We start from the raw sequence: 14838 nt of genomic DNA, 5'->3' as shown, positions 1-14838 counted from the left end.
GGAGCAGCTGCAACTCCGTCCCCACCTAATTACTTACGCTGTAAATCTGTTCCAAGGAGGTTCAGAGAAAACATATGGTCGAAATAGAGTATTTGTTGTCGAGATGAGCCCACTGATCTGGTAGTCTCCTGGCTTGTAATAATTAAATGGGCTACTTCGATCATGGTTCCTGCTAAGAGGGCATTTTGTCTTCAGCATCCCACAGGGAGTAAGGGGCAGCCACAAAAGCAAAAGCAGCAGCAGCATTGCTGAGAACCCCTGCCACACCAACTACCAGGTTAATTGGAGCCCAGTCAGAGCTTCGGATCTGAAAGGGAAGACGTCGAAGTCCACATTGGCAGAAGCCCACATGCCCTGAATCTGACTCTGGCTCTTATCAGTGTAGGAGGTTGGTCTGCACCAGTCTTTTTAAGATCTGTACAGAAAGTTCCCTCTGCAGTTGTTCTCAGATGTTACCTTTGGGAGAATCCCTTGAGTTTTGCTCAGGAGAAGAATAAAGCACAGTGTTGTTGATAATTGCTAGGGACAGAGTCGCTCTTGCACCTTCCTGAACTCTCTGTGCGGCTCCATGCGCAGGTGTACAACTGGAGAAAACATGTTTGTGAAATGTCCCTCTGCTCACCTGTCATCTTCCGTGAATAAGGCAAGGAGTAGTTTAGCAGGGCTACAGTATCCCAGGAAATCCCATATGCACTCTATAGGTCACCTCCGTTGTGCCAATTACGTCGGGCATGATCAACAGAGAGTGCAAGTGCAGAGGTGTCAGACATAAGGCTTGTGTGCTGGATGCGGCCCGTGGAAGCCCTTTATGAGCCTGTATGATATTTGGGCTCTCCCAGCACTACCATCAGGTACTGAGCTGCAAACGGACACGGTGGCAGAAGCTACACTGCTAAAAGAGCGCCCCGTATGAATATTTGGCTATCTTGCATCTTGAAAATATGACCAAACTTTGTGTATTCTCTCTTCTGTCGCTTTCAGCTAATGAATGAGAAAAAAGTGTTTTTTTATGGTCATCACCAGCTTAATGATAGGGCCTGGGCAGGCATGTCCATTCAGGGATAGCAGGTCACAGACACCTGACAGACACCCTGCATCCACACCCAAAGCCTGTAAAGGCAGCCTTGGCCCCCAGAGTGGACTAGGAGATGGCACTGTCATGGGCCCTGAAGCATGAACAGGAGCTCTCCATGGGCTTTTCTACTCTGACCTCATCCAGGACCAGGGCGTGTACAGGGCCTGCGGGTGGCTGCTTGCTGGGGGTCTACTCTGGATCCCCATTCAGCTCTCTCTGCACTGTACCCTGAAGCAGAGCAGCAGACCTCACCAGCAGTGGGGAATCTTCCAGGACATACTTTACCTCCTGCGGCCCACCATTGTGGGCTGCCACCCCCCCCCCCCAGCTGGGGCTCAGCCAAGTGCCAGCCCCAGCCTTGCTGCCACTTGCACATTCGCCCCGTTGGCTGGCACTACTGTACACAATGGCAAGTGTCTCTAGGCATGAGCCTGGCAGTGTTCTAACTTTGAGGTGGTCCCATCCCCAGGTTCCACAGGGACTGAGGAATTTAGGAAGGGGGTGCAATCAGGCATCTTGCCCCAGGTCCAATGCCAGCTCTTAGTGTCTCTGCCTCAATTGGAAGCTGGTGGCTCCACAGCTGGCACCAGGGGGCTCTGCAGGTGGCACCAAGGAGTGAAGGTTGGATCCTCATCCAGTTTAGCAAGGAAGAGTGACACATTCAGCCAGCACAGGAAGGGCTCTGGGGCGGGGGGGGGGCAGGCGGGCTACACTCCAAATGTAGGCTCCATTTTGAATCTGCTTCTCTATGCTATGGAAAATCATACCACTGCACCCCAGTTGAATTTCTAACGTGCACCACTTCAAGTGACACTTTTTATGAAGATTGACACACGGATGTCCTGGAGTTCTAACATACAGTCGTCCCCTTCAATTTCAGCAGATATGAGCATCCCAATTTACTGGCTGAAGGTGTGCCTGCAAAGCACAGCACAGTGTTATACAGGAGGGTCCTCTTTATCCGCGGATTTAGGACCAGCAGGTTTGACCCACTGCAGGTCCCAAACCTGCAGCTGAGGACCCACTGAGTCCTTCTTTTGGTCTCATCTGGGAGCCCTTCTGAGACCCACAGAGCCTCATTTGTTGCTTCTACTAATAATAATGCTCAGACATCCATGGACTGGCTTTCTCTCTCTCTGATTCTGAAACAAAGCCCAGGTGAAATAAACTTGTCCAACCTTTTTTTGATTTTCCTTTTTTTCTTTCTCTTTTTTCCTTTCGCTTCTGTGCTTCAGATTTAAATTTGTACTTTAATTTCACCTCCAAAGAGCACCAAAATACATCTAGACTTGATCTCATGCCATATGGTCCAAACACACACTAAACTACAAGGAGTGGCACTAATTATTGGGGTCTGGGAATTCTGTGAACTGAACTGGGTGGCCTACTACTGGGGCCTAGTAGTTCTGGTCTGAGGGTGCAAGGCTCACTTTCCCATGTTTGAACTGTACTAATACATGTTGGTGCTTATGGAGAAGACCTGGGCTGTATTTCCACTACAGCTTTAATCCGCTTTCCATGCTCTTCTTTTCTCCCACTGCATGTTTATAGCAGTGTTTCTGAACCAGTAGTACTTGTACTACCAGTGGTACTTGAAGTGATAACCAGTGGTACTGGGGGGATCCCCCAGATCCCCACTGCCTAGTGGCAAAACCAGCAATACAATGCAACAAGCAGTAGTAGGAGCCTTGGTTTGGTGGGCAGAGCTCCAGCATGCCCTCCTGTCTGCCCTGAGCCTCATACCAGTTATGCCAGATCCCAACCCCCATTCCTGCGGAGTTCGGAGTGGCTACAAGCTGCTCTGCTCTCCTTGGACTTGTGCCACCTCAGGGACCAGGTGCCTTACCCAAAGGTAAGGGGATAAGTTTCCCCTTACCTCTGTCTGAGCCATTTTGGACTCCTATCCCATGCTGGATACAGCACAAGCCTCTTGGCTTGCCTGTTCCAGCGCATGATAGGATTGTGCCCTTATTCTCCATTCCTTTTCTAATGATGCCAAGCATGGAATTAGCCTTCTTCATTGCTGCTGCACATTGGGTTGACACTTTCATCGACCTGTCCACCACCACCCCAAGATCTCTCTCCTGATCTGTCACAGACAGCTCAGAACCCATTAGCTTATATGTGAAGCTTTCATTTTTTGCCCCAATGTGCATTACTTTACATTTACTTACACTGAAATGCATGTGCCATTTTGCTGCCCATTCTCCTAGTTTGGAGAGATCCTTCTGGAGCTCCTCACAATCTCTTCTGGTCTTCACCACTCGGAAAAGTTTGGTGTCGTCTGCAAACTTTGCAACCTCACTGCTCACCCCTGTCTCCAGGTCATTTATGAACATGTTCAAAAACACCGGTCCCAGGACAGATCCTTGGGGCACACCACTTTTCACCTCTGTCCATTGGGAAACTTGTCCATTGACACCCACTCTTTGTTTCCTAGTCCTCAACCAGTTCCTAATCCAGGTGAGGACCTGCCCTCTAATTCCTTGACCGTGGAGTTTTCTCAGTAGCCTTTGGTGAGGGACTGTGTCGAACGCCTTCTGAAAGTCCAGACATATAATGTCTACGCGTTCTCCAGCATCCAGCATCCAGCATCCAGCATCCATGCCTATTGACCTTTTCAAAGAATTCTATAAGGTTTGTGAGGCAAGACTTACCGTTACAGAAGCCATGCTGATTCTTCCTCAGCAAGGCTTGTTGTATAAGGGCACAATCCTAATTTTCATTAGAAAAGCACAAGTTTCTTAATAAAAGTTTCTTTAAATATGTTAGCTTCAAATAAGTCCCTTGCGCCGTCCCAGGAGGCTCGCAAACATGCCATAAAACAGCCTTCCAAGTCGCTCCAAGCTTCCTGGGAACGAGGGTTGGGATCCAGCACAACTGCCAGGTTCCAGTCCCACTCCCCACCACCGGCCCCCAGGGCCACCCACCACCCACCTTCCCCCCACCCTAGAACTCCTCCCTCCCACCTCCTCCTCCTCCTCCCACCCCAGAGTCTTGCGTTGACCAACCTCGGCCAATGCAAGACTTGGTGCCTCTGTCGGTGTGGAGGATTGTGCCAGCCTTCACAGGTGGGAATGCATCCATACGCCAGCTTTGCTGACTCACAAGGAGGAACAAACATGCCTTACAACACATTTGCAACACTCCTGGGCAAGGGACTTCCTCCGGCCCAAGTACTTCTCTGAATTGTGCCCTTAATGTATATAATTAAAACAAAATGTCATACGGGCATTATACTTTATTTCTACTAGATTCTTGCACAGAGTAGGTGTAGGAAAGAGGATTGTTCTGCAGTAGTCTCTGGGAGTGGGTTCACTCACACAGCAAGGATTTCGATTTACTAACAGAAATGCTCAGCCAGAATTGGAAGGAAGGTTTTCAAAATTAGATGGCATCTTGGGTGGCACCTTTAGCTTTAATAATTAGATACTCCTTTGTATTGAGTTCAGGTCTCAACACAATGATGTAGCATTTAGGAATAAAGATGCAGCCCAGTAACCCAGAACTGGAGGCCAAGATGGAGAAGACCTGCATGGCAACCATGTACTTCTCCTTTGTGCTCAGGTAGGTGGGCACAAAGGACACCCAGACACTGCAGAAGACCAGCATGTTGAAGGTGATCAGCTTGGCTTCATTGAAGGCTCCAGGCAGTTTCTTGGCTAGGAAAGCCACAGTGAAGGAGACGGCAGCCAGAAAGCCCATGTAGCCAAGGGCAATGTAAAACATGGCGACACTCCCTTTGTTACACTGCAGTATGATGTGACCAAACTTAGAATGCATGTCTGGGAATGGGGGAGAGATTCCCAGCCAGACAGCACAGATGCCCACTTGAACAATGGAAGAACAAAAGACATTGGAGTTTGCCAAAGTCTTCCCCAGCCATTTCGTCATCCTGCTTCCTGGTTTGGTGGCCATGAATGCCACCACCATGGTGACTGTTTTGGCCAACACAGAAGAGACTGCAACAGAAAAGATGACACTGAAGACAGTTTGACGGAGAAGGCAGGTCACCTTCTGGGGCTGTCCAATGAACAGAAATGAGGACAAGAAGGAAAGCAAGAGGGAGACCAGGAGCATGTAGGTGACATCACAGCTGTTGGCTTTGACTATTGGAGTTTCACGGTATTTAATGAAGATTCCAAAAACACAAGCAGTGGTAAGGGAGAAGAACAGAGCAAAGGAAACAAGGATGATCCCTAAAGGTTTTGTGTAGGATAGAAAGGTTATAGCTTTGGGGATGCATTGTCCTTGATCCTTGTTTGGATGCTGGTCTTCTGGATAGCTGGTGCAATGGTCTGCATCTGCAAAGCACAAGAATGACTTCAGCATTACTGACGACTACCCTAAATCCATAACAATCTGTGATCTACGATGAGATTTTCTAAGGCACGTTTGTGTCTCCTCCAGCGTCAGGTGGGCAGCACGGAGACGGGCCACGGCCAATGCAAGCAAGGAGATGAGCTCAGCCAATGCAGGGCTCTGGGGAGGGTGGGAGGAGGTGGGGCGGAGGCGTTCAAGGGTGGGGGAGAGCAAGCGGAGGGTGGTCCCTATGGCGGGTGGGTGGGGAGTAGGAGGTGGGGCTGGTATCTCATGAGGTGGCGCAAGTACGAGAACACCCATAGTGGCTGTAGTAGCTTACCTGGGGGTAGGGGAAAGAGATTCCCCTTACCTTTGGCTCAGCCAATTTTTCAGCCCTATCTTGTGCTGGGTACAGCACAAGCCTCCTGGCTTGCCTATTCTAGCACATGCTAGGATTGTGCTGCAAGTTGCATACTTTGAGAGGAACATGTTGCAACCAGTTGAAAAGCAGCAGTGACCCTCCTTGCTGCTACAGTACCTTCCCCTGAACGCTCTCACCCCCATGGGCACTCAGGAAGTTTGCACACTGCCGCGAAAGCATGCCACATAAGGTGGAACAGCTAAAAAAAAAATCAACTTTCAATTTCTTCAGTTGACAGATCTCTTTTTCTACCATTTGTTCCTCCTTTGAGACTTTTCATTCTTTCTTTAAAGATCTGGCTCATTTCATCCCTCTTGGAGTGAGTTGCAGTGGTTTAAAACAATATCAAAATGGCAATGTTATGTTTCAAAAATATCCCTGATAAATAGAAAAGGCACTGAACCAAGTGGCTGAAATTGATTCCATCAGCCAGAAGGGGGCAGGTGGGAGGTGAATGTGATCAAAACAGGGTGGGGGGAGAGGAAAGGGTCAAAGATCAGGGCAGGGACAAGGGTGGATGAAGGCTGGGAATGGGCCGGTGAAATTCTCTCCCCCTTCCCTGCCTTGATCCACCTTCCCACATCCACTTGGACATAGCTATATAGGTAGCACATGTTCTAGTAGACCCAGTGAGGCTGTGAGAGCTTACCCTGAGGCAAAGGTACAAATGCTTCCTTATCTCAAGGAGGCCTTTGTGACTTGAAACTCCCCTGCAGGATGTGCCCTGGTGTGGCTGGATTGCCGTGTGGGGAGTTAAGTACGTTTGGGTTTAAGAGTGCAAGACTTTGCACGTTTACACAGCATTTCCGTCCTTATAAATTTGCATAGAAATTTGCTGCTTGGATCTGCGCCACCTCTTTAGGTGGCGCAGATCCAAGTAGTCCCACTAGCACTGCTGTGGCTATCCCCAGGGTAAGGGGAATTATTTCTCCTTGCCTTGGGCCGAGCCACAGTCAGCCCCAAACGACTATGGATACAGCGCAGGCCTACTGGCCTGCGTGTTCCAGGGCAAGTTAGGATTGTACCGCCCCACTGTTTTTGGGTCCCTCAACCAGGGACCTCTGAGAGGAATTTTATCACGGGGTACAAAGCTTCTTTAGGGCCCCTTTGCAAAGAGGGAGGGGTGAAACAGAGTGGCGGAGGGTGGTGACAGGCAAGCAAAATAGGGGCAGGGAGGGGCAAAAGAGAGTAGGGGGAGGGTAGAGGCAGCTAGAAAAGTCTTTGGAGCCCAAGTCTACTAACCCATGTGGCATCAGTAGTATCCCTAGCATCCTGTGCAGGCAACAAGTCTGAGTAGATAGGAAAACTTAAGATCCCAGGAAATTTCTGGGGCCCCTCCTTTGGCTCCAGGGTCCCCCTTTAGACCCTGGGCCCAGGTACGAATTACCCCCTTTACCCCCCTCTCCTAGGCCCTGCCCTCAACAACTATTCTCTGTCTCTAGTTTCCATTTTAGATGCTCCGTGTCCCATTCCTGATTACCCAACTCAATCTATGAAGTGCATTTAGCAGTAGTCTGAGCCACGCACCTCAGCATCATCAGATCCTTCCAAAGGACATGAAGGGCACTTCAATGGCTCCACACCAGACCCCTTTGACATCCAAAGCGGCGTGAAGCAGGGCTGTGTTCTTGCACCAACCTTGTTTGGGATTTTCTTCGCTGTCCTGCTGAAGCTGGCCTTTGGAACTGCAACAGAAGGCATCTATCTCTGGACCAGATCAGACAGAAAGCTCTTCAACCTCTCCAGACTGAGAACAAAGTCCAAAGTCCAGCTGAAATGTCTTCGTGACTTCCTCTTTGCCGACGAAGCAGCTGTCACTACCCACTCTTCCAAAGATCTCCAGCAGCTCATGGATCGTTTTAGCAAGGTCTGCCAAGATTTTGGACTGACAATCAGCCTAAAGAAAACACAGGTCATGGTTCAGGATGTGGACTCCCTGCATTACAATCTCTGCGCATGAACTGGAGGTTGTCCATGACTTTGTGTACCTTGGCTCAACGATCTCCAACACTCTTTCTCTCGATACTGAGCTAAACAAACGCTTCGGTAAAGCAGCTACCACGTTTTCCAGACTCACAAAGAGAGTCTGGTCCAACAAGAAGCTGACGGAACATACCAAGATCCAGGTCTACAGAGCTTGCGTCCTTCTGTACTTCTGTACTGCAGCGAGTCATGGACTCTCCGCTCACAACAGGAGAGGAAACTGAACACTTTCCACATGCGCTGCCTCCGACGCATTCTCGGCATCACCTGGCAGGACAAAGTTCCTAACAACACCGTCCTGGAATGTGCTGGAATCCCTAGCATGTATGCACTGCTGAAACAGAGACGCCTGCGTTGGCTCGGTCATGTCATGAGAATGGATGATGGGCGTATCCCAAAGGATCTCCTCTATGGAGATCTCGTGCAAGGAAAGTGCCCTACAGGTAGACCACAGCTGTGATACAAGGACATCTGCAAGAGGGATCTGAAGGCCTTAGGAATGGACCTCAACAAGTGGAAAACCCTGGCCTCTGAGCGGCCTGCTTGGAGGCAGGCTGTGCAGCATGGCCTTTCCCAGTTTGAAGAGACACTTTGCCAACAGTCTGAGGCTAAGAGGCAAAGAAGGAAGGCCCATAGCCAGGGAGACAGACAGGGACAGACTGCACTTGCTCCCAGTGTGGAAGGGATTGTCACTCCCGGATTGGCCTTTTCAGCCACACTAGACGCTGTGCCAGAACCACATTTCAGAGTGTGATACCATAGTCTTTCGAGACTGAAGGTTGCCAATACTGAGCCACGCACCATATTTCATACCTGTGGGATTTTGTAGATGCTCAGCATGCTTGAAATGTGGCTGGAGGTCACAGAGTCAGCCCCTTTAAGAACAGCCAGCAGCTTATTCTTTCTTCCACATGTGTAGTTTGGAAGATTCTTTTGCCCAACAGAGAGCAGATCTATCATGTCTTCATAAGTCAGTCTTGCATTGAAATAGGTCTCATAGACATTGTAGCCAAGGGAGATGTTCGGCAGGAGACTTGGGCTCTAGTTGATCTCAGGAATGGCAAAGAAGAAGGCCAGGAGGTCCCAGAAATCCAAGCCTCTCATACTGCAATAAAAATAGGTCTCACATTCCCATCTTCCATGCAGTAAACATGAATCAAATTCCTGCTTCTTTTGTGAAAAGGGTGCATTGTCATTGACAGAAATTTCTGGATTTTACTCTACCTCAGTGTCTGATGCATAACAGTCAATCCCAACATTGTGCTGTGTATGTGTGTAGGTACAGAAGAGATACTTGGCTGTAGGTTGAATAGGATACATGCTTATTGGAGTGCAGAATGACGTGAAATACATGGCCCTCAGTGACCAAAACCAATTAAAAAGAAACATCGATGAGGCCCTGCACATGGGGAGGGGCACAGCCCCCAGAGAGAGGGTGCACTTCACTGGGGCTTGCTACTGAGTAGGGAGGGAGGGATCCCGCTAAAAGATTGATGTGCCAAAAGGAAGCAGCAAGTTTGTGAACTGGAGCACAAATCAATACATTCCAGAAGATTAAAACTACAGGGGCCTCCTTTTAACTTGATGAGCTAAACTACAGCAACTTCAGGACATTCTTTGAAGTGTTGGGGCTTCAAATTCCAGAACAACCAGTGCAAAGTAAAAAGAAAGGAAGGGCTGCTTTGTAAGGGATTCCCCACAACACATGCAACTCCAGCTGCTTCTCCCTTCAAAAACTGCAAGGGCCATACACAGCGGTGATGCAATGGCTGTAGATAAACTGCATCTCAGTGGCAGTGAAGAAGGCCAATTCTATGCTTGGGATCATTAGGAAGGGTATTGAGAACAAAACGGTTAGTATTATAATGCCGTTGTACAAATCCATGGTAAGGCCACACCTGGAGTATTGTGTCCAGTTCTGGTCGCCAAATCTCAAAAAAGACATAGTGGAAATGGAAAAGGTGCAAAAGAGAGCGACTAAGATGATTACGGGGCTGGGGCACCTTCCTTATGAGGAAAGGCTATGGCGTTTGGGCCTCTTCAGCCTAGAAAAGAGACACTTGAGGGGGGACATGATTGAGACATACAAAATTATGCAGGGGATGGACAGAGTGGATAGGGAGATGCTCTTTACACTCTCACATAATACCAGAACCAGGGGACATCCACTAAAATTGAGTGTTGGGCGGGTTAGGACAGACAAAAGAAAATATTTCTTTACTCAGCGCGTGGTCGGTCTGTGGAACTCCTTGCCACAGGATGTGGCAATGGCGTCTAGCCTAGACGCCTTTAAAAGGGGATTGGACGAGTTTCTGGAGGAAAAATCCATTATGGGGTACAAGCCATGATGTGTTTGCGCAACCTCCTGATTTTAGGAATGGGTTAAGTCAGAATGCCAGATGTAGGGGAGAGCACCAGGATGAGGTCTCTTGTTATCTGGTGTGCTCCCTGGGGCATTTGGTGGGCCGCTGTGAGATACAGGAAGCTGGACTAGATGGGCCTATGGCCTGATCCAGTGGGGCTGTTCTTATGTTCTTATGTTCTTATCTCAAACACCTTTAGCACACTGTCTTGTCCCAATGTGCAAGGTGCAGAGAAGTGCAGTTCATGGGCGTCTAAGGGCAAAGAGAACCATCTTCCCTAACCCACATGTCTGCTCCTGCAGTTGAACAGCACAGAGTCTGGAGCAGGAAGCCATATGATATGCTAGATAATTCTTATGCCCCAATAATATGTTGCTGTTCTTCAGCATGAACCTCCCAAAAGCACAGCTTGTGAAATGGCAGGCTGTGTATAGGTGCTGACATAACCCGTTCCTGCCTCTCCACCAAATTTTTCCCTTGAAGCAAAACAGGGGAAAAGAAGGACATGATCTGCCGGGCACCGACACAGGCAATAAAGACAGTTCCTAAACTATAGGAAAACCTGGGAAGTGTGAATCAGAATCTGGTGAAGCAGCTGCAAATCCAGCATCACTTACACAGTAAATTTATTCACAGGAGGTTCAGAGAAAACATATGGTTGAAATGCCGTAATTGTTGTCGATATGAGCCCACTGATCTGGTAGTCTCCTGGCTTGTAATAATTAAATTGGCTTTTTCGATCACTTATCCAACCAAGTGGGCATTTGGTCTTTGGCATCCCGCAGGGAGTTTGGGGCAGCAGCAAGAGCAAAAGCAGCAGCATCAGTCTAGGAACGCCTGCCACATTCACGCTGACTCCCTTTCCTAAGGTAACAGAGTCCAGGCAGAGCTGCAGATCAGGGAAGATGTTGAATTTCACACTGGCAGAATCCCACCTCCCCTGAATGGGATTCAGGCTCTCAGCAGTGCAGGAGCTGCTTATGCTTTTCCAGGGCTTTTTTTGTAATAGAACACACTGGAACGGTGTTCCTGCACCTTTTTTTTATGCAGTCCCCTGCAGGAAAAAATGAATGGAGCCCTATGGAAAGTGAAAGTGAGCCATAGCGTGCATTTGCTTATGAGTAGGCATACTTGCCATAGTCTTTCGGAAAGGGCAGGCTGAGAGGAATCCAACGACACCAGAATGGCCCCAATCCAATGAATGCAGCCTCCCAAAAACACTCGAGAAGGTCCCATCCCTCCCAGCTGTGAGCCTGAGCCAGGAAGGAAGCCATGTGGCTGTGTTTACTTGAAAGGGCAGCTGAGAGGACTCCAAGGACGTCAGAATGGTCCTGATCCAATGAATGCAGCCCCCAAAAACACAAAAGGGAGAAGGAGGTCCCTGCTTTCCTCCCAGCTGCAGTCTATTGAGCCATATGGAAAGCAAGCAGCCTCACGTCATGTTTACTCATGAGTAGGTAGACATGCCTTGGCTGTTGGTCAGGCCAGGCAAAGGGAAATGTGGACACCAGAATGGTCCCAATCCCATGGAGCTGGAGATACTCCAGAAGGCAGCCTCCCCCCCCCACACACTAAAAAGGACAAAAAAGAGGCTTCAGGTGATAAGGGGAAAGTTCTCTATTTTGCACTTGCAAAGCCAGGAGGGTCTTTTTCTTGATATGCCTGAAATAGAAGAACTTTAAACTGGGCACTGGGGAGGACTGGAAATCTCACTGATTCTTTTTTTTTTTTTTTTTTTTTTGGAGTGGGGGGGTTATTGCAGGCAGGCTACAGAGTAAGCTCCATTGTCCAGAGTAAGCTCCATGGGACTTCAGAGTAGACATGCATAGGATTGGGCTCACAGGCTGCAATCCTACCCACACTTTCCTGAAAGTAAGCCCCATTGACCACAATAGAACTTACTTCAGAGTAGATTCACTTGGTGGAACAGGACTGGCTCCCCCTTATTTAATTATTTCTTTTAATTTAATTATTTATAATTATTTATTTTAATTTGCTTGATGATGTCACTTCTGGCCATGACATCACTTCCAGTGGGTCCTGGACAGATTGTCATTCTAAAAAGTGGGTCCCGGTGACTATTGGAATCTCGGCAGATCTGGAAAGGAGGTAGGCTGTGGTGTCAGCAGTTGCCCCTTTCAGGGTAAGGCCTGGGCTTCCAGGGAGTGTGCTGCACAGCTGCAGCCACTTGAAGGCCATAGGGCCCTCAGGGATCTGAGGAGCACCTGAGGCAGGAACGGTTTGTGGGCAGCAGAAGGAGGAAAGCTTGAGGCAGGGGAGACTGGAGTAATGGACTAAGGAATTGATGGCTAATGGACTGACTGGTGAATGGACTTTGGAGACTGCTGGAACAGACTGCAGGAGACACTGGAGTTTGGTGTGTGGCTGCTGTCCCTAAGACCTGCTGAGGACCAAGGGTCTGCTGTAGTGGCAGGAGGCTGCTGGCAGGAGAGAGGACCTCTGCAGGTTGAACAGGCGAGCTACCCTGGAGGTGGGGTCCAGCAGGACTGCAGGGCAGAACCAGAGTCATTTGTTGGGGGAAAGGAGAGCTAATTTGCTTAAAGTGGGCATAATTCTCCAGGCAGAGCTCGGCCTTGGAATCTGGCAAAACACGGTGCTAAAAGTTTGAGAACTGCTGCCATAAGTTGTTAGTAAGTTGACACAGGGGTGTGTGTGACTCTTCAAGTTTTCAAAATCACTAAAATCAGAATTTGGAGGAACAATACTATCATGTTTTATATCAATCTATGCGTAATTTCATGCAGAATGCAATGAAACAAACCACATTGAAATATCCATGTTCTACCAAAAGGTACAGCCAATCAACCAGTGGGGGCAGGGTGATGGTACATCACCATGTCTACCACCTGGGGGGTTGCCCTGCCCACTGCATGGGGTGATGCACAGGCCTCCCGCACCGGGTGACGCGAATCCTAGTGATGCCACTGGGGTGCTGATTCCAAAAATGGCATCAGTTTTCCCCTATCATTTCTAGTTTTGGAAAGATGGCATAGTCTTGTTAGTGAATGGTTTAAGGAGCTTCCTCATGAGGAAGCCATTTTTGGAATCAGCAACCCAAATTCATAAAAAAAACCACCATAAATTTTGATAAAATGGTTTTCTGACCCTCAGTTTTGCAAGTCTTTGATATAGATTAAAGATCATCCTGAACTATTTTTTTGCCAATGGTAAAGAGTGGTTAACTTGATAACTGTCGGCACAGTGTATTTTAGTGCATTTTACATTAGAACAGTGTTTCTTAAACTGTGGGTCAGGACCCACTAGACGCTGTGCCGGAACTACCATTCAGAGCGCGATACCATAGTCTTTCGAGACTGAAGGTTGCCAACTAAGGGTCGGGACCCACTAGGTGGGTCATGAGCCAATTTCAGGTAGGTCCCCATTCATGTCAATATTTTATTTTTAATATATCTGTATTCAATAGTGTTGAATGCCTTTTTGTTATCCCCTCTGTACGTGTTAATCATGTGTTGTCTAGTTGTATCTTATAACCTATTTCTCCAATAAAAAATGGTTTAAAAATAAATAGATAAATAAATAAATAAAAGATTAACAAGTTGTGAGTTTCTGCACTTTTTTTTTTTACACAAAAAAAGCACTGTGCTTTTCTGATCAGTGCAGGAAGTTCCCTCTCCAGTTGCTCTCAACTTGATGTTTCTCTTATTACTTTAAAGATGATCTTTGGCAAAATCCCTTGAGTTTTGCTGAGAAGAATAAAGTACAGTGCTGTTGATAATTGCTAGGGACAGAGTCACTCTTGCATCATCCTTGACTCTCTGTGCGGCTTCATGCACAGGAGCATAACCGGAGAAAGTACGTTTATGAAATGTCCCTCTGTTCACTTCTCATCTTCTGTCAGTCAGACAAGGAGCAGATCAACAAGGCCAGAGCAACCTGGAAAATCCCATATGCACCCTATAGATCACCTCAGTTGTGCCAGTTACCTCTTGCATGATCAGCAGATAGTAAAAGTGTCAAACATAAGGCCTGTGGGCTGGAAATGGCCCGCAGAGCCCTTTATCTGCCTGCATGATATTTGGGCTCTCCCAGCACTACCATCAGCTGCGGAGCTGCTAAGTGATGCATTGGCAGAAGTGGCTTAGCTTAAAGGGCGTCCCATATTATAATTTGATTCTCCCACATTTTGAAAAAAAGATCAGAATATGTCGATTTTCTCTTTTGCCACTTTCAGTTAATTCAGCGGTTCTCAAACTTGTGTGTCGAGTTTGCACCGCTATAACTCTTTGCAGGGGTGGGGGAATGATGGTGATGCGATACCCAGGATCGTGCCACCACCATAGATAGGGGGCTTTCTATCACACATGCTCTGTTTGTGCCAGCCTCCTGGGGTTGTGTGGAGTCCCAAAGAGCTCTTTGCAGGGCTCTTCACAGCTTGCAAAAAGTAAAAAAAAATTGTGACCCACTTTTGGGTTGCAATCACGAAACTGGAAATGGGTTGAGATCAATTTTTAAAAAAACTTTTTATAGACCACAGGGAACCCTGCAGAGTGCTCCCCAGGGCTCCCCGCATCCCCAAGAGGCCAGTGCAAACAGAGGGTGAGTGAAGAAAAACTCCTCTGTCCCCAGTGGTGGCACAATCCTGGGGATTGTGTTGTTAGCATCCCCCCTTCCCCTTAAGGGGACAGATGCTGAGGTCCTCAGGTTGGGGTGTC

At 48.2% G+C, this 14838-nt stretch overlaps 1 protein-coding gene across 1 annotated transcript in view; it reads left to right on the top strand.

Moving 5' to 3' along the window:
- Nucleotides 1–4913: 4913 nt before the first annotated feature.
- LOC136639066 (vomeronasal type-2 receptor 26-like) overlaps nucleotides 4914–14838 on the top strand; it is a 37458-nt gene continuing 27533 nt past the window's right edge. Inside the window, exons 1-2 of the mRNA XM_066613093.1 lie at nucleotides 4914–5066; nucleotides 5486–5634. Coding sequence (XP_066469190.1) covers nucleotides 4914–5066; nucleotides 5486–5634 — 302 coding nt within the window. The remainder of the gene's footprint in view (nucleotides 5067–5485; nucleotides 5635–14838) is intronic.

The sequence above is a fragment of the Tiliqua scincoides genome, chromosome 2 (genome assembly GCF_035046505.1).
Source record: "Tiliqua scincoides isolate rTilSci1 chromosome 2, rTilSci1.hap2, whole genome shotgun sequence".
In the NCBI taxonomy this organism is placed as follows: domain Eukaryota; kingdom Metazoa; phylum Chordata; class Lepidosauria; order Squamata; family Scincidae; genus Tiliqua; species Tiliqua scincoides.
This window is presented reverse-complemented; position numbering and strand designations above follow the sequence as displayed.